This window comes from Ambystoma mexicanum, chromosome 12 (assembly GCF_040938575.1).
Source record: "Ambystoma mexicanum isolate Mex_15411 chromosome 12, UKY_AmexF1_1, whole genome shotgun sequence".
Lineage (NCBI taxonomy): Eukaryota > Metazoa > Chordata > Amphibia > Caudata > Ambystomatidae > Ambystoma > Ambystoma mexicanum.
The window spans coordinates 1,013,909,728-1,013,937,379 of NC_090936.1; the positions used below are offsets into that span (position 1 = coordinate 1,013,909,728).

General features: G+C 47.3%; 1 protein-coding gene across 1 annotated transcript in view; it reads left to right on the top strand.

Moving 5' to 3' along the window:
- RBM28 (RNA binding motif protein 28) overlaps window positions 1-27,652 on the top strand; it is a 728,250-nt gene that overhangs the window by 245,766 nt on the left and 454,832 nt on the right. Inside the window, exon 8 of the mRNA XM_069629558.1 lies at window positions 18,785-18,924. Within this exon, the coding sequence (XP_069485659.1) occupies window positions 18,785-18,924 (140 nt within the window). The remainder of the gene's footprint in view (window positions 1-18,784; window positions 18,925-27,652) is intronic.

Sequence of the window (27,652 nt, forward strand, 5' to 3'; positions counted from 1 at the left end):
TAGCTGGTACCACTCGCTTACTCTGACAGTTGGGACTGAAAGTAGGTGGAGGCGTACGCTAAAAAGCTGTACTCTAACGCCTCCTTGCACCTGCATCAGGCAACGCAGATGCCATGCTGGCAACTGCTAACCAGAGGTTGTGGCAGGAAATAGCAGACTTTCTTCCGGAGCTTCCGGTGCAGAGCCAGGCAAGCTTCAAAGCGGGTCTAGGAGAAGTCAAGCTGGTAGCGCAGGACATCATTGAGTCCACAGTGACCCACATTGATGCCTCTTGCCGGTCCATTTGCATCGCCACAGACATGAAAAGGACGACCTGTCTTCGGGCTACTAAGTTTAACGTCGAAGTCGAGGATCGCATATTGGACCTTCCACTCTCCCACCCACGATGAGGAATTGGATAAAAAGAAAAACAGCTTGCAGACTACGTCTTTATCCTGACCAAGGCCACTCCCAAGGCATACACCCAGTTGCATCAACGCTCAGACAAGGGGTGCGCATTTAGTGGGTTCTGGGGATTCCAGGAACTGAGGTTGAGACAACCTGACCGCTCGCCGAGTTTGCACTGGCGCAAGCAACAAAAAGGGGGGGTGGGGGGTGGGCAAGGGTCCCTTCCAGTCCCCCTGCTCAGCAGCAGCCTCTGATGGAAAAAAGGCATGACGCGTCCCTTCGGGTCCACGTGTCTACAGTGGGTGGCAGGCTTGCCTTTTGGCGTCAGAACTTTAGGGACCCCTCGATCTTCTCTGTAGTATCCAAGGGGTACCGCCTAGCGATACCACCTTCTCCTCCCCTCCACTCCCACAGATTGAGACGGCAACTCTGTTGGTGGAGATTCGGTCGCTCGTCGAGAGCCAAGTAGTGGAAGAAGTGCCAGCCTCTGAGAGAGGCTTAGGCTTCTATTCCAGGATTTTCACCATACAAAAAAGGAACCAAGCTGGCCCGAGAGTTGTTGGACCTATCCACCCTGGGAGGTTATTTAGTAATTCCTATCCCACTTCTCATGTAAAACCTTTTGTTACACTAACCTACTTTAAATGGCTGGTGGCAGTTGTTTAATGTTTACTATCAGTGTGCATTTTTACTCCAGGCTGAACCCTCAAAATTGGCCCTGTCTCCTTTTTTCGTAATTTTCTCTAGTTTCTTCTGGGATTTTACTCTGTTAGTTGATTCAGGCCTGAGTCCTTTGTGTGTTTTGCCTTTTGCGGGCTTCAGCCCTGAGGCTCGCCCAGCTGCCAGTATATCTGGAAAAGCAGGAAGTGAGGGAGGGTCCCGAAACCTCCCTGCCCTTTGTCTCTAGTTATACCTGAGTGAAGCTAGTCCTGATTGGCCACCTGGCTGTCCTAAAAGGACAGCCACCCTGCTGTGTGATTGACAGCATAGGCTGTGAATGAATGGGAAATTGCATAAAAAGTGAGGTTTTTGGGACTAAACGCAGAGTCGACCACTGGAGAGGAACATCCGAAGAAGACGTGATAAGATGGCAGCAGCACCCTCCTGGACCGCGAAGTGCCCGGTAAAGCCCTGCAGCTATGCTGACCCTGTTTTCATATCGACTGGGAAGACCTGTAAGGGACGACTTCCTACCTTGGCCTGGTGGGACCAACCAGCCTCAAGACAAGCTTCCATTTGGCGCATCTCGCGACGGGCTGTGCCTCACCAGAGCTGCAGAAGCCCCATGCCAGTGGCCCTGTGACCATTGGCGAGTGCATCGTCTTGTAAAGTCTGAATCCGGCCAAATTTATGTGGGCATCCCGAGGACCTGACAGACAGGAAACCTTGATTCAGAGTCCCCTCACCAGTGTCCAGGACGGGGCGGGCAAGCTTCTTCCAACCGGAGATATTCATTCTTCATTGATGTCGAGGAATAGGTGCCAAAACAGTGAAGTGCCGCTGAAACAAAGGAGATCCGTAGGTGAGGAGTCCCTCTCCCTAGTACTGCCGCAGGAGCCCGCCAGACGTCCTTCCTTTCGTCACCACGACCAAGGTCCAGGAAAAAGTGTCTGCCAAGCTGTAGCAAGGAGGAATCCAGCTGGAACATTTTTCTTAATCACAGGTAGTGTGGGGCTTGGGGTGTTCACCTTTTAGCCAAAAGTTGTGCTTCCCATCTTGCGAAGTGGCATTTGTATTAGGGTTCGAACTTGAGGGGAGCTATTTAGCTCCCGCTTGTGGCCTAGAAGCTGGTTAGCTTGTCACTAACAGCTACCAGGACCTACTTTTTTCTCCCAAAGCCAACCGATGCCGAACGAACACACGTATCTGAATTTAACTTTGGGACAATCTATAAATAAACATTAGGACACATCTATATGACATTTAAAGCATAAGGGGTTATAAATAATGAACAAAGTGATATGTTTGCATCTTATGCGGAACAATATTTACTAGCTCCTGGTTTCCTTGTGGTAGCTCCTGGTCAATGGTTAATGCGGGATACTGAGAAGCTGCTTTTCACTCCTGCTTATCACATTTTAATTTCAATCCCCATATTTGCAGTCATTTCGTTTGAAAATAAATTCAGATTTGTTTCTACAAAATAATCGATTACCTTCCAAAGTATGTCCTGCTTATATACTACTCTTCGTCGTGATAATGCCTGTAAACAGTTGTCATATTTCAAAATGTAATCAATCATACCAGTGACATCAGTATCATGTATGATGTCATTAATGATGCCATCAGTGATGTCATGTGTTACCGCGATTAGGGGCTATGGCTAGTGGGCCTCAAAGAAACATTGGTGAAACATGTACAGTGGCCACGGACAAAGGCATGGCCTGTGGGCCCTATAGAAAGCTATTGGCGTACCATGGACAGTGGCCAAAACTGTGGCTAGTGAGCCCGAAAGAAACGTATTGGTGCAATCTGTACAGGTGCAAAGGCTGTTGCCACCTGCCATGGCTGAAGGCCATGACAAGTGGACCCCAAAGAAACCTATTGTTGCAACATGTGCAGTGGCCACGGCCGAAGTCCATGACTAGTGGGCCCCAAAGAAAGCTATTGGTGCATCATGTACAGTGACCATGGCAGAAGGTCATGGCTAGCGTACCCCAAATGTATTTATTTCGCATTTGTTAGGCACCTATACAACAAAATGAAGTTTTTAGGTGCCATAGAAACCTATAGGTGCAACACTGGCCTTGACTCTGTCCTCTGTTACCCAATGGAACACTGGTGGCACAGAAACAGATATGTTAACTTACTCCCCTGAGTCTGATTCTTTAAGATGACACTGCAGGGCTTCTGGAATCCATTGGGGTAAAAATTATTTGTGCTTGGTTCGGGTGAGGAAGGCCCAGGCATTGTGGGTGCAGACGTCCCTTTTCGATTCACATTGCACAGCTAATGGTTGCAGTCAGCTTCCAGAAGAACACCCTAAATGAAAAAAAGATGCAGACTTTTGCGGTGCAGACCCTTCAGGACCTCTTACAGGATTGAAGAATTGTTCCAATGAATACCACCACCGTCAGGCAGCAACAGGTGATCCTCCAGCAGCGAACACAAAAGCAGCCCCAGCACAGCTTCCCTTGAAGTGAGACGGCTGAAATTGCGAGGACACAGCTACTTGTGGCACAAGCTGAAGATCTGTAAAGTTCCAAGGCTCTGCTTTGAGCAGTGACTGCTGCAGTGAGGTAGCCAAGGCGGAAGCTGATCAGTCTGCCAAGTGCTCACGAGACACTTCCAAAGGCTTCCAAGGCACGTTCCTCGGGCATGGGTTGACACTTGTTTCCACTGGTCCAAGTGTCAAAGCACCAACAAGGATCTTCTGAGATCAAACGGAGGCGGAGGGCTTCCCCGATCCAATTAATGGAGTCGATGTTGGTCAGCTGCAGGAATCGGCCACAAGTCGTCCGTGGGCTGCCCTTCTTTGAAGAAGCCTTGGTTCCAGCAATGATCTGCCGAATAGCTGCAGGAGCCCTCATTTTATCCAAGTTTGAGTGGAGCAAGTGCAAGCCCACCAATGGTAATGATCTGCAACAGTTAAAACAGCCCAGGGTTTTCCAAACATGGCCAACCCCTGTTAATCACATCCATCCAGTACCAGACTTCTGGGCACCAGAGGATGTGGAGTGGGACCAGACGGTCCCAGCTCCCTCTACTAGCTCCCACACAACTACTTGCCTGCGAAAGTTGCAGCTTTTCCCAGGAAAGTAGTTACCATAAATGGCATTTCCTGACCTCAGAAGGCAGGAAAAAGGCCAAAGAACATGATGGCCAGAGAACAAGCAAAAATCTTGTGTAACAGTCATTTTAGGGCGCCAGCCACCTTTTTAGCAGCCATTCTTGGTGAATGCAAAAGTGCACGAGAGAAATATCACAAAAATAGTTAAAATCCCTCCGCTGACACCAGCTTGTCTTAGGCACATTGTCAAAGTAACCAAAAAGCCATTAAGTAAAATGTTAAAATACAGATACAAAGTATCCTAACTGCACTTCACTGTGAGGTGATGTTTTCTATTGTAAAAATACAAGAATTACAAAAGAGAGACTGTCTTCCAGTACTAACAGTCTTGGGGACTAGTCAGTTTTCCCATAAGAATGAGCAAAATGGACAAGGGGAGTAAAGAAGAAGGTTTTACCAACCTCCAAAAGTAGGGACATGCTTCAAAAATTAGCAACAAGACTGGGGCCCCCATAGGAATCTATGGAGGGAAAAGTTCAAAAAGAAAATATTTCTCAACGCCCATCTCGGGGATTGGGTGGAGGGGACTTAGGGAGGAGATCAAGCCTCTGGCTCGGCCTCCTCCTAAGAGTCTCGGGAGCAGGTTTAACTTGCCACAGAATCCAGCCCAGGGCTGAAATTGACAGTATCAGTGTGTTAAAGTGGATTTCTAGAATCAGGCCGGGTGGACAGATTTTAGGAGGCCACCCTAGTTATGTTTTATGTTATGGCATTTGTATAGCACCTAGTATAGCCTTAAAGTGCTGTGAACGACCATGGAGGACCGAAGTCTGAGATGTGAGATTTGAAAGCGGATTCTAGAATGTGTTTTGTATTTTTAGCCAGCACGAAAGTAGGTAGGGGTGGCAAAGTCACTGATGTCGACCCATGGATATCTGGCTAGTGGATGGGTGCTGGTGGTTATGTGCACAGCTCGATCGAATCATTTTGTGGGACTCAGCTGCATTCTAATGGCGGTGGTGATGTGTGTTGTGAGTTAGATTGGTGATTATTGCAGATAAATGCACCCGTGGCCCCGGGAGGGATACAGCAATGTTCCATTGTGATGGAGTGCTATATGTACCAGTGAAGTTATGCAGATCGTGTCATACTGATTGACTGGAATATTTTTCATGCAGGCTAGGTACTGCCTTGTCTCCTCAGGTGACTCATCAGTGACCCCACCTTCCTGACTGGGGGTGAACGTTCACCCAGTAGGTGACTTGGCCAGTCAGGATGCATAAGTGAAGAGCCATTTCTTGAGGGCCTTCCAGAATGCGAGGTGATCCTCTATGTAGTGGTTGCTAAATGGAATTGAATTCCAGGTGTTCGGCGCTTGGACAGATTTTGGTTTATTTTGCGACTAGGATGACGAGGAGGAGACCTGTGTCTGATCTCTGGTTTTGGGTGGGCCTTATTTTGGTGGTGGAGTTTGTGTTGTAGTTATTTTGGTCCTTTGTTGTGCAGTGCTGTGTTGGTGATGCACATTGCTTTGAAGGTGGATCGCTACCCAATCAGCAGTCAGTGAAGGACACGGAGGACGAGTGTGATGTGTTCTCTACGGCCAAGGGCATGAAGGAGCCTTGCTACAGTGTTTTGAACCTGTTGGAGTTTTCAAAGTTGTGATGCAGGGGCCTCTAGGTACAGGATGCTAGCATAGTCTAAGCGTGAGAGGACAATGGCCATGATTGCAGAGAGACTGGGTGGGAAGGTCGGGTAGGGGAAGATGCGCCAGAGAATGCGTAAGTGTAGGTTGCAGGATTTTGACACTGAGTTGATGTAATGTGATAGCGCCAGTCCTGAGTCCATAGTGAATCGAATGTATTTTACTGTGTTGGCGGTAGAGGGGGGCAAGGGGGTTTGGCCTAAAGAGTGTGGCTAAGGGGTGGTTTGGGGAAGAGGGAAATCTTCTGTCAGATCATGATTTAAGATTTTCCATGGTTGAGAAGGGGGTGGTTAGCAGTCATCCAGTGATCGATTTCTGTGAGGCATGTTGCAAGGTTGAGGAAGGGACTTTAGGGATCTTTAAGATGATTTGGGTATTGTCTGCGTAGATTTAGCAAGACAGGCCATGTGAGCAGAGAGAGGGCTCAGGTAGAAGTTGAAGAGCAGAGTAACAGGGCGGGGTGGGGTTCAAGGATGATGAGGGAGGCATGTATATTATTTGGGATCTGTTGTAGAGGAAGGAGGAAATCCACTTCACAGTTATGTCACTAATGCAGAGAGATTTGAGTCTGTCTGTGAGGGGTGAGGTGGTAAATGGTGTTGAAGGCTGCAGAGAAGTCGAAGGATTAGGGCAGCACAACCCTAGAACCTGTGGTTCTTTTGAGATCATTCCAGATGGAGGCTAGGCACTATTGAGTTCCTCATAGGGGTGTGAAGCTGGATTAGGCGGGTTCGAGGAGGAAGTTGGTTTCTGTGACAAGGCATAGCTGAGTGTAGGCGGTTTGGTTGATTAGTATAGCTATGAAACTGTTGTTGGATATGGGTCTGTAGTTGGTCAGTAGAAGGGGTTCCAGGGTGGGAGTTTTGAGCAGGGGTTTGATGTACGAGGTCTTGAAAACTGCTGGGAAAATGCCTGAAGTGAGAGATTAATACTGTTAGCTAGTAGCTTTAGAAATTCATGGTGAGACATAGGAGAGAGAGAGTGAAGGAAGAGAAGAGCAGGCAAGTTGAGTGTGGGTCTGTGAACCCAGTCGTGGATGCTGGGGTGTGGGTGGTTAGCAAAAGTATTTTAGTGCCAATGTCGATGTTTCTTTCCAGGACTATGTTGTGCAAATGGTCTGAGAGAGAGTCACAAAGTGATTGGTTGTGGTAGGGGTAGAAGGTTGTGAAAAAGGGGCCTTGAATTCAGACATAATCTTGTGGAGTTCCCTACAGGTGTTTGGGGCATTGGTGATTCTATTCCAGTAAAAATATTTTTTGGCCTTGCTTATTCCTGCCCCTTAGGCTTTGAGCTGCTGGGCGTAAACTGTTCTATTCTGCGGCAATGGGTTTGTCCAACATCTGCGTATTAGGATGTGGATCTAGAATTTGAGAGACGAGTTGAACAATCTGGGGGAAATGCCTTGTCTGTTAGAGACGGGTCTGATAGGGGTGAGTGGGCTAAACACTTCTGTGAGCCATTGGTCAAAGTGTCCAGAGGAGAACTGACCCGACTAGAGTGGTAGCAAGGGCAGAGAGGCAAGCAGGCAATCTGCAAGGTCTGTAGTTAGTTTGACTTTATTCTATAGATGTGAGAGGGTGGGAGGCCTGGGGGCTGTTGGAGAGGATGGAGGATTTATGGTCGAGAGAGTGAAGAATCGGTTGCATGGTCAGTCCATATTAGTGGGCGAGGTGGGAGGGTGGTGATCAGTTCAGGAGAGTTAGAGATCGCGCCTGGAGTATTGCCTGCGCAGTGTGTAGCGCCTGATGAATGTAGGGATTCCGGGTTGTCCAGAATGGGTTGCCATGGGATTTCGTGGGATGTTGAACCAGCTATTGGAATCTCCTTGCATTGTGATGGAGGGGTGAGAGACCAGGATGGCAGATAAAGAGTCGCCAAGATTTTCTGCGAAGTTTCTGTTGTAGCTCGGAGGGTCTATATATGAGCAGGAAGATGTGAGTGCGTGGTAGTGAAGAGACATTTTACTAGTAGGGATTCAGTCTGAGTTGCATGTTTGTTGTTCAGAGTGTGAAATGAAGCGGTAGGGTTTGTATATGATAGCAATGCCACCTGCGCTGCTGGTTCTGTTATGCACAGTAAGAGTGTAGTCTGGAGGGAAGGCCTTGTGTGCAGTGGACCGGAAGTCTTGGGAGAACCAGGTTTTGGTGATGAAGGGGATGCCATGTTCTTCAGAAGAGATTAGGTCGTACATGTTGTGGTGTTTTATTTTGCAACAGATCTGGCATTGATCAGGATGCACGTTAGTATGTTGCTAGGTTGAGTATTTGATGCGAAGGGAAGAGGAGTCTGGGGGATTAGGGGGCTGTTACTAGGTGTGGGGGGAATGGGTGGTATGGAGGTAAGGGTGGGAGAGGGCTGGCGCTGTGATAGTTACAGTGAAGAGGGGTGAGGAGGTTTGCTGGGGAGTGGGGGGTCTCCTGGTTGATAGGAGTGTGCTGGGTGGTAGGGTCTGCAGAAGGATACCGTGGCTGGGATTTGTTAGGTGTGCTGTTTCTTGGGAGGGACCTAAGGACTCGGTTCTGGCAGGTGGTGATGGTGGCTGATTGTGTTGTCTGATGTGTGTGTGAAGAGAGCTTGTGAGCTCGGAGTCCTTTTGGGTATTGGTGGGTGTAGTGGTTGATAGTGGTGGGAGTGTGGGGTGTGTGAGGGATGAGTAGAGACCCTGTTCTGAGGTGTGAAGGGGGATGTAGAGGCCCTGTTCTGAGGTGAGCGAGGGTGTGCAGGGCTGCGACTAGGGAAATCATCCCTGGTTCCTGTTGAGGGAGAGGATAGATGAGTCTTCTAGGGTTGAGACGGAGTCAGGGGACTGACTACTAGAGAGGTAAGGAGAGTGATGTTTGGTGCGAGTGCCAGGAGTGTTATTTTGCTGGTTGATGGGAGATTTCACCGGGGTTGGGTGCTTGGGGGGGTGGCAGAGTGTGTGTATGTATGTATGTATATGTGTGTGGTGGCGGCGGCTGAGCGGGGGGTTGTGGCTTGGATTGCATAGAGTTAAGGGATGCAAATTGTGGGTCATGGTGGCATGGATGAGTGGAGGGATTGCGTGAGTGAGTGGTTGGTGGTAGAGAGTTTTGGAGAGGAGAAGGGGGTGGTCTGGTTGAGGGAAGTGTGAGGAGTCCAGAATAAATCTCGGACATGTATTATATATGGTTTTGGCTAAAGATGTATATTGATAAATAAAAAGGGGTTGGGGAAAATGCCTCGCTGTTACTGCACTAGAGGTGTTTCCCCTACCTGAACTCAAAACTAAGGATTTGTCAGTGTCGGAATGTCCACAACAAAGCCATCCTGTGTCCAACATAATAATCTGTCCCTCACATTCTAAAGAAATTAACTCTAAGGTGAAACGTAAAAGGTCTTTGGCCTTCTGGGTTCAAATGAGTAAAGAAATGGCCAACTCCCAACAAAAAGTCTCTCAGGGATATGATTAGGTTTCCCTTCCCCTGGAATCTTCTTCACATTTTTTTTTATTACAGATAACAGTTCTTGGTTTTCCTCTTATTTGACACCACCATTATATACAACTCTGTCTGGTCTTTGTTTTGTCAGGATACCTGGCGTACTCTCCTGCTAGGAGTTTGCTCCTTAGTCAAAGAGATTTCTTTGACCAATGTAGGGGAGGACTGGTCCAAAGACGACCCCCCCTCGCCTACACTTTCTCCCCAGGTGAGGACTATGGCTCTCTTGGGCGTCCCCTCCTGCCGCCCGGGCCCAGGTGGTGGAGGGCTCGCCCACTGGAGACATTGCCCGCACGTATTAATGCCCACATCTATTGATCACAACACAAATTTAGTTAGGCCCAAAAACCATTCTCTGCCCAGTAAAGATGGTGTGAGCTCAGCGCACTGTAGCGCGGCCCCCACCCTTGGAGAACATCCCTGCTGCCGCAGCACCCTGGTAGATCCGCTGCGAGCACGTTCCCACGAACAAGACGGACATGAGCTAGCGTAATAGCCTAACATTGTAACAGTTCACCTCCCGCAGTGTATCTTCGTTCCCAGCATGACCCGGCCAGCAGGCCTAGACAAATGAAAAGAACAGTAAAATGGCCGATTATATGCCAGACAATCTCTGTATATTAATGCTGAGACTACTTGCAAAGGATGCTTTTCTCTTTCATAAAACCCCTTATATTACAAAAAGCCTGTAGGACGTATGATTACAAGAGATCATGCCCCCACGATATAAGCGATGGTGAGCATATACCATTGCAGTTGGCTGCTAATAATGAAGGAACGCACCAAGAATCTATTTGTTACACGTATTGCTGAGATACTTACACCCCATGGGCTCGCGCCATAACTAAAGCTAATGCTGCTAGAGTACACGAGAAAGTGGATGCAACTACACTATGAACGTATTAAAGAATGCGCGAGAGTGCACGTATCATGTGTGAATGTCTGAGCCTCTCATATACCACCACCGTCACGAACGGTGGCGGGTCGTTCTCTATGTACTCCACTGATCTAACCACTACCTCATTTACCGCGAATGTATATGCATGTAACTGAAACGCTGTAGCTGCTAGAGTGTAATGTACAAATATGATGCTCGATCTGGGTATAATCAAAGCGCACCCAGCAACGGTTAAAAGCATGTTTTGACGTGATGTTAAATAAGTATTATAGAAAGTGTTCAAATATTTGCGATGTCTTTTACTTGTATTCAGCAACGCACGAGGGAGATACCTTTGTGAAATACTTGCAAGGCCATTCCCCCTCCCACCCTGTGAAGGCTGCCAAAGGCATGAGAGCAGAGACCGCGCCGCGCTGCTTTATCTCCCCCAAACCAGACTGGAGCCGCTTCAAAGATTTGTAACCCCCTCTGTAGCACCCAAGGCCACCACCCGCCACCTGCATTATTTACAGCACAGCAGTAAACCTCTGCCTGAACGCATGCGCCCCCTCGTAAACCTTACAACCCACCGGACCATCTCAGACTTATGGCCCTGTGCAATCAGGACACCCAACACTTTGACAACACACAGCGGAACATCCATAACAACTTCTAACAAGGCAGAAAGGCATGTACCGCCCGTGCCAGGCCCTGAAGCTTAGCCCCTCGACCTATGGCCCCGGTCAACAGGACACTAGTAACCATGCCCTGACGTATTGCCTCCAGTCCCCTCACAAGGTGCATTCCTCCTGTGTTGCATTAACCTGTAGTATAACCTATCGGAAGATTTACTAAAGAAGATAATATTGAAACGAGTGAATGACTGCGGTGTGCATGGCCTAGGGCAAATAAGTCAGGAAAGGACATTCATCTCTGACATTGGCCGCGATGGCACGACAACACCAGCCGGATGAACCCCGCCACCCTGCCAGGCCAAGCCCAACCCACGAGGCTGCCCAGTGACGTCTTCCAGCCAAAGCCAACCACATCACAGCAGCACCTATAGTTAGTCGTCGCCACCCAATCCCCTTGAACTTGTGCCCCCTATAGTATGTAGGTTCTTATGACGTTTTTTGTAAATATATACGCCTGTCTTTGCTATTGTCAGACAGAGCGCTCTCGGAGTTTGCAGAGTTCTTTGCATGCCCAATTCTGATTGATAAACTCCCATTTACGCTCACCCGCACTCTGTCTTGGCCTTATTCCCATTTTGGGAGAGTCCTTCATTGTCTCTCATTGCGGGGAGGATCGTGCTGTTTGGGGACGCTTGCCTTTACCAATACTGCCTTTCTGGTTTTTATTTGCTTCTTTATTTGTCCTTGCTTCCTGGAATCACTCTTGCGTTTCTCTGGTATACTCTCTTGCCAGGGTTTCTTGGAATCATACACCTGTAACTGCCTGGTACACTCTTCTGCCAGAGCTTCTTACAAAACATACACCTGTAACTGCCTGGCTCCTGCCAGGGCTTTCCACTTGTGTGCCTTTGCTCATACTTCCACTCTTGATAGTTCACCATATTAGCCTTATTAGCTAATACACTTTGTCTGCTATTTGCTGCTTTGTTAGTGTTTCTTACATGCATATACGGCACATACTTGCAAACTTCAAAGTCTTCTTTCTTTAGAAGATGCACTTTCACTTTCTCTCGGGTTTAGTAAACTGTGCTCTTTCTCTCTGTTCTGTTATGTTTAATTATTCGAATTTGGCGTGGTCGCCAATACGCCCCGGTGGTCCCTTTGTCCCAGCATGGACTCACCGGCTCTTCATGGCATTCTGTATTCGTGTTGTCTTCTCTGCGCAGCCTTCTGCTTCTGAGCGTCCAGGAAAGAAGTGATGACACCATTGGACTCATCACAGAAGCGGTAGCCGCAGGTGGGCTGAGTAAGTTGGGTTGGAGTCCCGAGTGATTGAAAAAAGAGTACGGTCTAGGATGGCCAGAGGGGAGGGAGTGTTGAGGGGGGAAGGGGGGGACAGGGCACAGAACAGGAGGGTAAAGGTGGCATGTAGGGATGGGGTCTGGACGAGTGAGGGGAGGAGATACTGTTGCACCACAGTGCGTCTCTTGCTTTGGAGCTGTTGAGTATGATGGGGCGCCTGTACTCTGGGTCCGATGGGAGGGAAGTGTAAGAGTGTGGGAGTAGAGCAAAAACCGCTGTCAAGTGTTCCCCCACTTGCGGGGTGGGAGTGCTGGCAGAACTGGTATAATCTGGGAAATGCAGCTAGGTTTGACACAGCTTGGTTTGACGTAGAGATGAAAATGAGAGGCTTTCTCCTGTACTGTACAGCATACAAAAACGTTTGAGACACGACCCCACATTTTGACAGAAAAGGGAAGTCTGCAAGTAAAACTGGACAAGAATAGTTCTACTTCATCTTTGGACAAACGCCAGAACTAGCTTACACACACAAGCTTACAAGCACACATGCACGCTTACACGCTTACCTCACACACGCTGTCACACACGCTCTCACTCTCGCGGGCTCACACACACAGGCTTACACGCATAAAAGTAACCAAGAATCTCAAATGTAAAAAGCTAGAGTGATACAAAAGTATGCCTATTACACAATTTGCTGTGTGCAGTATTAAAAAGTAAAATAATTCAAAGGGGAAACCTAGCTACCCGGTACTGATAGTCTGAAAGACTGATCCGTTTCCCCATAACAATGAGCAAAAGGCAAGGAAAGCGGAAGGCTTTACTTCCCTTCAAAAGGTCAGAACCGGTTCAAAAACATAGCAGAAAGAAAGGGTTTATATAGAAACTATAGAGGGTAAATTGCAAAAAGAGAAATCTTCCCCAACAGCGTGTTTGGTGTAGGAGCTGGAGACAGGAGAGTGGAAACAGGAGTGAGTTTGTTTGAAGAAGGTTGGAGGAGAGAGTGTGCAAGAGATTGAGCAAGTTCCATGAGACTGGAGGAGAGGTCTGATAGTGTAATGATACAAGTTACTTTGTTGACATGATAAATATTGTAATACATAAATGTTACATTCTGTTTAGTAGTAATCTTTTGGGTTTTCAGCTTTTTTCTAAAGTCTTTATTGTTTTATGCACATTGTCTTCTCTGGTGGCATCCGTACACACATTTTGGTGTTTGTACAAGGATGAAGAACTATTCTTGTCCAGTTTTACTTGCAAAGACTTCCCTTTTCTCTCAAAATGTGGGGTCGTGTCTTAAATATTTTTGTATGCTGTACAGTACATGCGAAAGGCTCTCATTTTCATCAGTCAAATCTAGCTGCATTTTTTAGTTCATCCACTGTCATTTCTAACTGCATTTTTGAGTTTAGCTACTGTGATGAATCCAATGGAGTCATCACGGATTTCCCAGTGGTCAACTGCTCCCATATGGCCAGAGGACAGCAGCCACTCCTGATCCCTACCCTGGTCAGTTATGTGAGGGAGGATCACATGGAGGAGACAACTACCGGAGAGATGTTTTGAATTAATTGGACAAGATGCAGTATTCCCCCCTTTTCCATGAGGAAGACCCTCTAAAACCAGAGTTCCTAAGGGCTCAATGTTTTTACAAGCCGCAGAAAACGTAGAGTTCCTGTGGATTTCTTCCAGTATCTAGTGTTATAGAAGCAGCATGTTAACAACTAACAAGGGAGACCTGTTAAGGACTCGATGAAGGGACACAAGCAGTGGCTTGAGGGTGAGGTGTCGAGATGACCCTGGACACCTCTAGGTGCACTCCTGTGTAGTGGAGCGACTTCTTGGAATCCGGTAAGCAATTCCTTTTTCTCCACAGTACCTTAGGTTGGAAGAAAATGTTCGTGCTGGATGACCCGCAATGTTGCAGCTCTGGACCCGACCTCCGGGTTCTTTGGTCTGATGACTGGAGGCAGGACAATGGACGGGGTCTCTCAGCAGCAGACTCGAGGGAGGACCTGTGGCACAACTTTCAGCAACTTCTTGGTTCACTCTGCGGTTTTGGCGTCTTCTACAGCACCAACAAAGGACATGGATCGCCCGGTCAATCTTCTTCGCTTGCTGCAGTACCACACTCTGATGAGGGAGTTTGGGCAAGTTAACACGGATCTCTGGAGTGTCCTTACAGGCTCGGCAAAGAGTTGGACGGATTCAGCCTTTCAACAACGATGCACTTCGAAATGAGCAGCAGGTTTCCTGGTATTGGAGTTCCGCAGCTCTGGATACTCATAGGACCTCGGGAGATGGCTCAATTCAATATCTGGGACTGGTTGTTCTCACCAGCCAAAGGGAAGGAGTCATCCTCTTCGGAGCTCCTCTGTCGCACAGAAAACGGGGTCAGGACAGCAGTGGTTGCTTCACAGTGTTGCAAAGCGTCCGCACGCGTCTCTGGTCATCTTCTTCATTGGTTGCTTCAGCTTCCAGTGGTTGATTTGCTTTTCACTCCAGAAGCCTCACCTTTTATGCAGTTCCAGCACACACACCTCTGCAGTCTCAACATTTTACAGAAAGGGGCATTTGACTGTCCAATCAGGACAGCCAGACCCCCTATGGGAGCTGGTCCTAGTCAGGTACTCTGGCAGACAAAGGACAGGGGGGTGGAAGACTCCTCCCCCACTTCCTGCCTACCCAGACACTCTGGAGCCTAGGCGGGGATACCCAAGAGATCCGGCCAAAGGCTACACACACTGACATCCCACTCGCTTAATGGTAGAAGGGCTAACAAAGAACAATCATGCTAGTAATGGCGGAAAAAGGGAGGCCCCAAGTTGGTATTTGAGGCCCCCGCCTCTTTTGTGCACTACCAAGGCTATGGACTCAGCCTGTGGTATAAAAACTACACAATAGTTGGTAGAGCACATCCACTGCCACCAGCCATAACTAGGAGATTGTCTATGTGACTAAAAAGTCACAGGAGCAGAGAGATGGGGGATACTAGGTATCCATTTGGCACTCAACTGAAGGTGGTGTGTGCCAATCTCTGACTATAAAGTTTTGGGAGAATTTTAGTTTCTCGAAGATATAGAAAAAGAATCTTACAGGAGCTGTGTGCTGCAGTAGTAAAAACACAGATGCCTTTAAGAACTATGGAGCTGACAGACTCCATAGTATGGGTAGATTACAAAGAATAGAGTTCCGAAAAAGACAGAGCCCACAAGAATGAATGAATGGAAAAAGGCTTCACTAATTCAGGATTGAAAGAAAAAGGTCCAGAAGTCCAGCAAAAAGTGCTGGGTGTCTCACTGGGAGAGGGAATGAAGCATAAACAATGATAAATCTCCCTATCCGCGAGTAGACCAGGCAGCTGAAGTTGTCCAAAGAATCCTGGCAGGTGAGTATACCAGGCGATCTGCAGTTGCAAGAAAATTCTACAGAAAGACTGTTACTTAACATATTGCTTAAACAATAACTTTGTGAGTCCAGTGAAGACACAAAGGAACTGTTAGCTAAAGAGAAATGTTTGCCATCCTATTTAAGAATCTTGGGGAAGGGGACCACCCTCTGGATCCAAGGGTCTTTACCTTTGAGAATATTTTTATTGAAGTCATTCTTAAACTGGTTTCAAACACTTTTGCCAACATCAAGTTAAAGACATTTCCTTGCACCCCTTTGTTTTGTTTGTAGTGTGAGGCTCAGGATAGGACGTTTTGGACACAGTTACACATTCAGACATAGACAGATCCTTAGCTGTTGGTTTTTATATAGCGAAGTACCTCTTTAGAATAGGGCCAGAGCTGCATTTTCCCAACTCATTTTTATTTAATAAATGTATTTAACCAAATAAATGTCAACTTTGTGTATGGCTTCCATTTCGGACTCCTCACACTACTATGTTACATTTAGCTGCTTTTAAGCATAGCCACTGTTATATTTAGTGGCATTCCTGAGTATAGCCACTGTGAAACTTAGTTTAATTCAGCCGCATTTCGAATATAGCCACTATTTAGAATTTAGCCGTGCTTTGAATCCCCCCCCCCTCTAAATTCAGGTGCATCTACAAAACAAAGAAGCCAGCCAGGATACACGGGAACGTATCGCACTCCATGCTTATGGAAGATAGCCGAAGGCACGGCCACCCACCTGCACGCATCTATCACACACTACTCTTAAAAGACCTTGCACAACACCTCTGCCATAAGAATGCACCTATCCCTCACAACAAAAATGTGGTCTAGCTGACACATGAGTCTCCCTGCTCTTGCATACTCTCCAGACTACCTCACAGCACCTATCCATATGCCAGATCGACATGGGTAGCTAGCAGGGACTTCGCAACCCCTACCTGCCATCGTATTGGCTAAAATTAACCATCTAAAACAACTAGTCAACTAGCCATTGTTACCTCTCCCACCTCCACCATGTTGATATGCTACCTGCAAACTGTATGTTATCCTGTATATAACTCACTATTACTGATACAGCCTGTATATAGTTCTAATTGCATGTGGAACTATGTAACCTATGCCTTGCATATCCTATACTGCTGCACCCTCTTAACATCGGGTCTGGCGCGCATTATAAATGAATAAAACAAACATAAAATGCACACACGCATTCTAAATTCCTCTGACAAATTTCCCATATCTTGACTTCAGTCCCCCGAGGGCATTCACCTACGGCACTTTGAGACTGTGCAAATGGGGGAAAAAGCACTATACAAATGACCATTCCATTACATTACATCTCCTAATTCATATTGCTGACAGATTCTCCTCCCTGAGCTTCTTGTTTGAGCAGTGTCGACCAGTCCCTATTTCTAGGTTACAATGAGTGTTCAGTGAGTTTTTGCCTGTGCTTTTGTTTTTTGACAAAAATTGGATAATCTGCAGTAGAAACGTTGAAACATCTTTGTTCGGATTGTCCGTCACTACTCATGCAGAGAATTGTATACTTTAAACCCCTACTACAGGATCATGTCATAACGACTAGTGGTAGACTGTGGGAGCTGTTGTTTCATTCTAGCAGACAGTCGATTAGATATGCCATTTTGAACTTCCTTTATAGTTTGAAACTCCTGATTAAGAGACCAAACCAAAGTAAATTGTGAATAGGCATATCTCTATATGAACCAGGGCGGCTGATTATTCAATTCATGTTTGCGATCATGAACGAAGAATTCTAATTTGAATTGAATTTTGACCTTATTGTTTAATCATTATTATTGTTTTGAAATTGTTATGTACATTATATCTTTTTTCTGTTTTGTAGTCATCAACCATGTGGAAATGTTATGTTAATGATTTTTTTTCTTCTCTTGATAATTGTATAATTGAAATTTTTTATAGATGTTGAAAGAATTTTACAATTATTTATAATTGTATTTGTTGAAAAATCAAGTTTACTTGAATAAAACAACTTAAGAATAATAAAAATAAAAAAAAATCTGGAAGCTTTACAATTTGCCTCGATCTGTAGACTTTTAGCTTGTGCTGTACTATTTTGTTCTCCAGTATGTTGTGCCTTGCTTCTTTAGGGCTTGTCTTAAGCCCTTCGCCAGTTTATCCTCCTGTCTTTGGTCTCCTATGCTGTCACACTGCAGGGCACTGCTGCTGAACGACCGCAATTCTGTTCTCTATTGATCAAGGGATTGTTTTGGGGGTGATTGCTGTTCGGTCTTGCAGTTCCTGAGGGTATCGTGATATTGGGTTATTGCGCTTGATATGGCACCAGTATATAAACATGTGCATTTGAATGTTGAGCATCATGGTGAATCTCCATAGTTCTGCTCTGCAACAAGGATTTTGGCAGTTTCTATGCATAGGATAACGCAGTTTACAGAGGTGGAGGTGGAGAATTTCTTTGAGAGATTTGTCCTATTCTGCATACTCTTTGTTTAGTGTTGGACCCCCACACTGCACTACGGTAGGGTTAATGGCGCTGTCCAAAAGCATTAGCATTAATTTTATAGGATTGTATTATGATTGTCAATTCTAGAGGGCTTTTTCTTGAAGTGTTTGGATAGCCAGTTTAGAATCCCCAGATGCAATTATTCTGAGGCATAGTTGCAGACTACAGAAGTTGCAGACCAGTGTAGTCTGCAACATGCTGAACCTCTATCTGTATCTGGAATTGTATGATTTTGCTGCTATTGTTATTTGCTTTATTCTGGAATACCCTGATTATGGTCCTTTTTAGGTTTTCTTTTAAGGCTTAGATCTACAGTATTCTTTGGAGTCCTTCCTTGGTGGGTGCCAGTATGACCAAGTCATATGTATATAGCTGGCATTTCATTTCTGAGCCATTCAGTCTCGGGCCTGGGATTCCTCTAGTAACATAGGGAGGTCATTGATATAGAAAAGGGTTTGGATGAATTTGCACACTCTTGTCGCTCCTCGTTCCTGTTTAAAGGACCCAGTTTGCTTATAGAATTTGTGGGTGTGGTTGGAGGATTCGGATAGAGGGTAATGGAATAGCTATGATCACCCATGTGATTACTGTAGTAAGGTTGTGGTAATGATGTTTGTGCTCCAGGTTATTACATTAATAAGGTGATGTGGAACTATGAATTCCCCATTAAAAGTGGGGTTAGAGAGGATCAGGGGATTGTTCAGTGATCCGATAACTTGGTTTGATCAATTTGATGGTTGCAAGATTTTAAGTTTATTTTATACTATGTGTTTTCTGGTGCCTTAGATCTGGCAAGAAAGCAGCCCTGTCGGATCCAGTAAGCAGTGAGGAAGATGACGATGGAGAGCCTGAGAAATCGGAAGAGGATAGCGATGAAGATGGAATGGAGGAATCTGATGATGGTTCCTCTGAAGAAAAGAAGAAAGGTGGGTGTCCCAAAACCTGATGCTGCATAGTTTTGATCAAGGCCTGGTAAAGAATGTTGTGTGGTTGAATCAGCTTTGCCCCATCATTGGTTAAAATGCAGGACTGTCGGCAGTAATTGAAGGCACATTCTCTCAGTGACGAGTTGACCCATATAAAATGGGTACTCCCGCTGCCTTTAGCAATGAAAATAATTGCTAAACAGTGATGTTTTTACCAATCAGCAAAAAGTGTTATAACACAGAACTATAATGTGAGTGCAATATATAAATGAGTTTAATGAGAACAGATTATCACTTCAGTGTTACTGGAAAAGTTGGAGCAGACTGAGGTGTGTACAGGGAGTTTTCCTAATGTCCACTTGAGGTAAGACTTCATAAACCTATCCCTTGGCATACAGGTTCCCAGCTCTTAGTATAAGTCTGTACTACTCAAGGAACCTTGGTAGAGTGGCAGAGCAGTCGGGCTTATCATAGGAGGACGATGTGAGCTGTAGGTAAGTACACTGAACCCCGAAAGTACAGTAGTACAAAGAAACACTTACACTGATGTTATATTAAAATATACACATGTATTATATTTACACAAGGAAGGTAGTAAAATACCTAGTTGAATTAACCAACACTCTTAGGAATACTTAAATATTCTTTTCAAAGGTGTAGGGAAGGCATGGTATCACAAGTATTGACACTGACACGATGGATACAATTTGTAAAACCTTTATTGAAAATGTTGGATTTGGAGAAACTCTTATTTGGGCCTATAACTAAGATGGGAGTAGTCTCGACCATCAAACTATAAACAAAACAGTCCTAGTGGAGTCAGTCAAATCAAAATGGCCTATGCTAACAAAAACCTAATACCAAATACCTGAACGTGTGCTCTTTCCACAGCAGGGCCAACACTGGCAGCACCCCTCGCTTTGTCTTACGCAATCCTACTATCGGAAATAATGCCGATTTGGCCATGCTTATGGTGATCCCTGATAGTTTCTTAAAAAGGGCCATAGGCTCAGGCAACAGTTATAAATGATCCTCCGAGTTCTGAATATATAATAAAGTATCATCTGCGTACATGGATATCGGGTGTCTAGCCGGCTCTATTTCAATACCCGCGTCTCTTTATTCTGTTCTGAGATACTGAGCGATCGGCTCGTTTGCAAGGACATAAAGTAGTGGTGATGGGGGGCAGCCCTGCCTAGGGCCTTTCCCAAACTCTTACGCCACTGAGATACACCCCCTGTTTTAACCCTAGCCATTGGTTTAGTGTACACTAGTTGGACCCACTTGATGTATGCTGGCCCGAATCCAAACCTACGCAAAACTGCGTAAAGCCAATCCCAGCTGACAGAATCGTACACTTTTACAGCGTCCAATGTGGCTATGGCACATGGGGTATCCCAGGATGCTGTCCTGTCTATCACCTGATGTAATCTCCTCAGTTTCCAGGCCATACGTCAGCCAGGGACATAGCCCGTCTGATCCGGCTGCACTAGCTTGTGTATCACTCTCTTCATTCTAGACGCTCGTATGGACGTCAATATCTTGGTTTAACATTGAGAGAGGTCTATAGGAACCACATTCTGTCAGGTTTTTATGGGGCTTTAGAAAGGGTATTATAATAGATTTCCTCTGACTACCTGGGAGTAGCCCCGCATCATAAGATTCTCTGAAAGTGCTAAGCAAATAGGGGGCCAATTCTTGTACATATTCTTTATAGAATTCCCCGGGTAGTCTATCTGACCCTGGCGGCTTACCTGTCGGCAGACTCCTGATCGTACATTCGATATCCTCCCGATTAATGGGCTCTTCTAGCTAGTCTCTGTCCTCTCGAGTCAAACTGGGGAGCTCAATCTCTTTCAATTAAGTGGGTGCCTGGGACTAAGGGTTCCTGCTGGTATAGTTGGTGGTAGAGTTCCCAGAACGCCCTTTTCGGAGTATAGCATAACCATCCCTGTCCCAAGTCTATTGAATGTGTGGGGCTCCTCCTACCTTCGTTCTTATATAGACATGCCAGCAGCTGGCCCGGTTTGTCAATCTCTCTGTTGCTTCTCTGTGTACTTGGCATAACTGTGCTTACCCTGTCTCTCCCAACAGTCGATGCCTTTTGACTTCAATAGCTCGGTTTTCTCGTTGCAGTCCGGGTGATGCACCTGGGTCTGCTCCACTTCCCTCAGTTGTTCCTCTGCAATAGTTAATTCCTTGTTTCTGGATGCTTGGATTCCTCTCAACCCCACCATAGCGGCCCCCTAACCACAACCTTTAGTGCTTCCCAAAAGGTGCCAGCTCACGGTACACTGCCTATGTTATGTTCTACATAATCCCTGATACAATCTGTAATGCTATCGCGAAATGGGGGGTCACTTAGCGCTTCAATTCTAAGCCGCCATGTCGGTATTGGGGCGCGTATTGCCATTGCAGTCTAAGTGGGGCATGGTCCGACAATACTCTGCTTTCATACTGGGCATGCGTGATTTGATGAACCTGTAATCCTTGTGTGTATTGCATGTGACGCAGAGAAATCTGAGTAATCTTTGACATCCAGGTGGAGAACGCTCCAAGCGTCTTCTGAAGGAATCTAGGAGGGTCAATAGAGTTCTAGCGGGAGCAGCAGGTCTGGTATATTTGGCGTCTGACCTGTCAAGGTTGGGTTCAAAATGCAATTGAAGTCTGCTCCCCATAATATGTTACTGTCCCTGTAGGGGCCTAATTGTGGGTATAAGGTCTTGAAAAACTTTGTGGTGCTATGATCAGGGGTGTATGTTTTAACTAAACACGTGTCAACCTGTTCCAGGAGGCCTTGTACTAGGACCATCCTGCCATCATTATCCGTCATGGTATGCGTAACTTTAAAGGGTACTGAGGGTGCTATGCATATCAATACTCCACGTGCGTAAGCAGAATACTTGGAACCACATGTTTGCCCTATCCACTTGCTCATCTTTAGTACCTGTTTTTCAGCAGTGAGGTGTTTCCTGCAGAAAGGCAATATCCACCTTCCTACTTATGAGATATGTGAAAACTCTATTGCTCTTTACATATGCATTCAGACCCCTCACATTCCAGGTGAGCACATTTAGGGTTTCCCGCCATTTGCTCCTGTTCCCTTTTAGTCAGCCTCCCCACCCTGACAGCGTCACAAGCATCCTCCTCCGCCCTCTTATCGCTTCCTCACAAAATGCAGTGACGTTCACCCCGTTCAACATACATGTAGTCAATCCGCTCCCCACCCTCCCCCCAGAACTTCCCAACATCCTCAAATGAAAATAACTTCCCAGCTTTGTTGCCCTTGCTCAGGTGTCTGCTTCCCGCACCCCCCCCCCCCACAAGCTTTGCAGCCTGGGGCTGGTACACAACAGATGGGCACAAAAACAAGTGCCCCAATCAGAAAAAAGTTGAAGGGTGTGTCGGGCGCAGCCATGGGCATCGGCTCCTCTTCCTTATTACATTGCTTAGCTGCTTAAAAACCCAGTCTTATGCAAAATAACCATTCCCAAGCGTCTAAGAACTCTGCTCCGGGCAAAGCCCATAATAAGAGCCCTCTGCACCAGGATGTCTGTCCTTATTCAGTTCTAACAGCGCTTTCCCATGTACAAGTCATACAGTCCAAAGTACCTCAATGATCTCTCGTCTCAGACTGGGTAGTGCTTTCTTTGCGTCCTCCTCGGTCGTCTTTCCCCTCCTTTTCGCCCAGCCCAATCTTCTCTCTGCCCATCGACGACTGTGCTTCTGGGAGATCAAAAAACCATGACCTGTTTTTATATACGACCTTCAGTCGTGCGGGATACATCAGCATGTTTGTGATGATTGTTAATCTGCTTAGAATCGCATGCTGTGCATATGGTCCGACATCCAGTGGTAACCGCAGAGTATTGCATCTTCTTTCGGGGACCGAAAGGGGACGTCGGCATAGGCGTGTCTTTAACACTATCCCTATCGTGACGTGTAGTGTACCCAAAATCCCTCACGCACCGAGGTCCATCAGATTGTTTTTTTCCGCCCAGATTACTGGTCGCTCTATTGCGGAGCTCTTTCATAAGGGACATTATCACCTTGTTATCGACTTTGTCGATTATCCCCTTAAAGTAATTTTGACGGTGCTTCCTGTACTACGCCGAAGACTGCAGTGGACTTTCGACGCCTATATGTTGCCGGAGCCGTCCACGTGGCCGGGCTCTCTGGCTGGCCTAAACAGTAGGGAGAGTGGGCTCGGGGTGGCTATATCCTTTCAGCTATGTCTCTCCTCTTTCCCCCTCTTTGCCCCCTGGGTCTGGTCATTGCCTTTATTGCATTCCGCTATGGAAAGGACACCATTTTAGGTTTTGCCCCTATTGCATGGCCAGATAACCTTGGAAGGACGAGCACTGTAAGTGCAACAATTTTCTACCCCTTGACCACGACGAAGCACGGTGCGCGGCCTGTAAACTCCTGCACCCTAAGACGCTTAAGGAGCACCGCGGTGGGCGGCCTACGGCATGTCGCGGGCTGGATCATCTTCCCCAACCGCCGCCCCGCCGAAAGGGACGGGGGTACTAGTGATGACCAGGCATTCCTTTCGGATGCCATCGACCGCACGACGGACATTCCTAGGTCTGCTACGCCCGTCCTTGACCCCGCTTGGCCTGACGCGAGTCACGCTATGGGTGAAACACCCAGCGACAGGGGCGTACACTATCGCTACACTAAAGACACAACCCCAGCCCTGGTTTCTAAGGTACCGCCAAAATGGGCAAAGGCACCAACGGGACTGCCGAAAATTTCGACAGGATCCTGATCCTCAAGATCAACAGCCTTCCCTGCATCCGCAGCAGCGTCTTGCAACTGGGCCTTCTAAACCAAAGGGTGCGACCTCCAAAACTCATCCGGCCGTCGAAGCGCGCTTAGCTGACGCTCCAACGCCCCCTAAGGCCCCAGTAGGAGAAAAATCTACCGCTAGGTCTCTTAGTCAACCGTCACATCGCCCGTTTCGCTGGACATCTCCGAAAGAATCAATAGGATTGCTTCGGCAATGGGGCTGAAGGAGAGGTCTAAAGAGACGAAGGGCAAGGAGCGGCCCGCGGACTTGCCAAATAATGCGCCAAAGCGCCCCGATACTCGCGATATACGTAGAGTCCCGTGCCTTTGTCTAGCTCAATTGGAGACAAATTCCAGCGCCATAGGCAGGAAAATGAACATTTTCCACCCTTAGACCCTTCTGGTTCGTCTAGATGGACCAGAGAAAAATTGCAAGGGTGTATGGATAGGTTGGAGAAGTTTGTCTCACATTCAGAGCACCCTACCCCCAAGAGACCTCGGGAGGACCCTCCCTCTGTGCCTGCTTCTAAATTTCAAAGAAATGTAGGACCTTCCCAGGAAGATTGCACTTCCATCCTCCCAGAAGACGAGATACACATGGACACGTATCAGGACAGGAGGATACTACTTTCCTACAAGACTACACTGTGGATGACCAGGCGGATCCCACGGGAGACTGGGAAGACAGTCACCAGGTTGAGGCGGAACCATGGGCGCTCCCTACTCACGACCAGAATGTCCTAGGTTTGGATTCCTCTCCCTCCCTCCACTCCGGCCCGCCAGGCTTCCCCAGTGGGCTAGCGGATGGCGTTCAACGCCATCTTAAAGGCGGCTGAACATTTTCAAATCACCATCCAGGAGGCTTTGCCTGAGCAAGACTTTGTGGAGGATATCCTCAAAGAAAACCCCCCCTCCAGCCAAGTCATCCCTCTTCTGAATTCCATTAAGAGGAGATTGGCACCTTCCTTGATTACACCAGCCCCAGACTAGGGCAGTAAACCTGAGGGTGGAAAAATTATTTCGCTCATCGCCTACTGACCCTACATACATTAAGGGCCATGCCACCCGATTCCCTAGTGGTTACCACCACCCGGGAAGGGGCGGGTGTACCCCTTGCTACGGGAGAGGCACCTCCCGATAAGGAGTCGAAAAGGCTGTACGCCTTGGGAAAACAAATCACCACGGCAGCTGCCTTTTACACACGCATAGCAAACACTACTTTGCTTGCTGGTTATGCCGATGTGCAGTGGAACCTTCTGCAGGAAGGTCTCCAGGAGGTGCCTGAACCCGCTAGAAACAAATTACTCGCCATTGTGGCCGAGGGCAGGCAGGTCAACCAGAACGTACTGAAAATCACTCTGGATGCTGCGGAGACGGCACGCTTGGCTCAGGCCGGAAACCCAAGCAGCTCTTATTTATAAACCTGTTGAGGAGACAAATCTCTTTGATAAAACAGTCGACGATGCCCTCGAGACTGCCAAAAAGGAGCATGAGACTCTTAAGTCCCTTCAGCAAATCGCCCAAAAGCTCTCCCCCTCTACCCCCCCAGAGGGGAAGCGGTTCCTGCTGGTCCTTTCCGGGCCAATCCCGTTCCACACAAAGCCAGTATAATACAGGAAATACCTGGAACTCGGGACAGGCATCCAACACCCCCGCCAACTATCCACCCAGGGGACAGTGACAGGGGAAAGGCAGAGGCCCCAACTCCAGGGGAGCCACACCCTGTGGTCAGAAATGACCTATGGATCCAGGTCCCCTCCCATGTCACCCCGGTCGGGGGGTGCTTAACATCTTTCATTTCGCCATGGGAGGGGATAACTTCAGACCAGTGGGTACTCAATACGGTTGCCCACGGGTACTGCGTGGAATTTGCCCGACCACCACAAGACAGTAGACCTCATGTTCAGTCTGGGATTCTCCATCAAAGAGAAGAAATCCAGCTTAGACCCCAGTCAGGTGAAATAGTTTCTGGGGGCTCTAATTCAGACCAAAGACGGCCTCATCTTCCCCTCCAAAGAGAGGGTTCAGAACATGCTTTTTCAAATCCCTCAATATGTAGCCAGGGTAGTCGGGAAGTGACGGTACGCAAGGCCATGCGACTGCTAGGAATGATGGCGTCCTGCATCTATTTAGTTCCTCACGCGCGGCTGCGCATGTGTCGCATGCAATAGTGGCTCAACAGCCAGTGGTGTCAGGCCAGTGGACAATGGGAGGATCTGATAGTTGTCTCGCCAGCCCTCGTTCTCTCTCTGCAGTGGTGGTCGAGGGAAATCCTCTTGAAGGGGAAGACCTTTACCACCCCTGCAGTACAGTAGAAGCCACTCTCACGACAGACGCATCTCTCACGGGGTGGGGGGGCCTCATCTGCTTCAGCAGACATCGCATGGTGTGTGGTCCCCACAAGTAGCGTCCAACCACATAAACCTGTTGGAGCTATTGGCAGTATTCAAAGCACTGAAGGCCTTTCAGGCACAGTTACAGGGGAAGACAGTTCTGATCTTGACAGCACCACAGCCATGTATTACCTAAACAAACAGGGGGGCACACACTCTCCAGGGCTATCCAAGCTGTGCCAGAACATTTAGATGTGGGCTTTCAAACACAAGATGTTCCTGCTGACCCAACACGTTCCTGGCAAACAACGCTTTAGCGAACGTGCTCAGCAGAGATGTCCCACTACCCATAGATTACGAATGGCGTCTACGAGAAGACATCGTCTCCAAGTCTTCGCAGAATGGGACTTCCCAGAGATCGACTTGTTCGCCACTCAGGAGAATGCCCAATGCCAAGACTACACCTCCAGGTATCCCCAGAACCGCTCGAAGGGGGAAAGGGCTCTAAATAACATGGTCAGGGAAATTTGTTTATGCTCCATTTCCTCCCCCCCCCCCCCCCCGACTCCCCTACTCAACAAGTTTGTGCACAAGATGCACCAGGAACTCTCACCATTATATTGGTGGCCCCATGTGAGCCCGTCAACCCTGGTTCTCTCATCTGATGGAGATATCCCTCTTCCCTCTGGTGAAGTTGCCCTGTCCGTACAACATGTTTTCTCAGGACAGAGGGGAAAGACTACACCCATGCCCACAAACCCTGAACTTAGCGGCCTGGCTCCTGAGGTCATAGATTTCGGACACCTTCAACTCCCTCAGAGATGCATGGACATACTTAGGAGAGCTAGGAAACCTAACACCCGGTATTGCTATTCCAATAAGTGGAAACAGTTTGTCATCTGGTGCAATACCAAGGGCATCAACCCAATTGACTGCTCTCCTACCCACATTGTACCTGACACACTTGTTAGACTCAGGACTGGTTTTTAATTCCCTAAAGGTTCACCTAGCTGCTCTCTCAGCCTACACTACATCATAACAGAAGGTATCGTGGTGGAAAATACCTGTTATTAAGGCCTTTATGGAAGGGGTTAAGAGAATTCATCCCCCGGTTTCTAACCCAGCTCCCGGATGGGATCTAAATGTGGTATTGACCAGACTCATGGGGTCTCCCTTTGAACCAATGCATAAAGCAAGTCTAAAACACCTTACTTATAAGACGGCCTTCATAGTGGCTATCACTTCTATAAGAAGGGTTAGTGAACTTCAAGCCCTTTCAGTTCTAGACCCTCTTGTTACAGTCCACAGGGATAAGGTGGTTCTACACATTCATCCCCGATTTGCGCCTAAATTCATTTTGAAGTTCCATGTGAACCAATCAATTGAACTACCCACTTTCTTCTGGAATCCCACTAGCGAGGCTGAAAGAAGCCTACACACACTAGATGTGCGCAGGGCAGTCATGTTTTATCTGGAAAGAACAAAACCAGTGAGGAAGACAAACCAGTTTATCGTTTCAGAGGCAGCTGGTAGAATAGGGGATCCTGTCTCTAAATCAGCTATCTCAAGGTGGATTGTCAAATGTATCACACTATGTTATACTC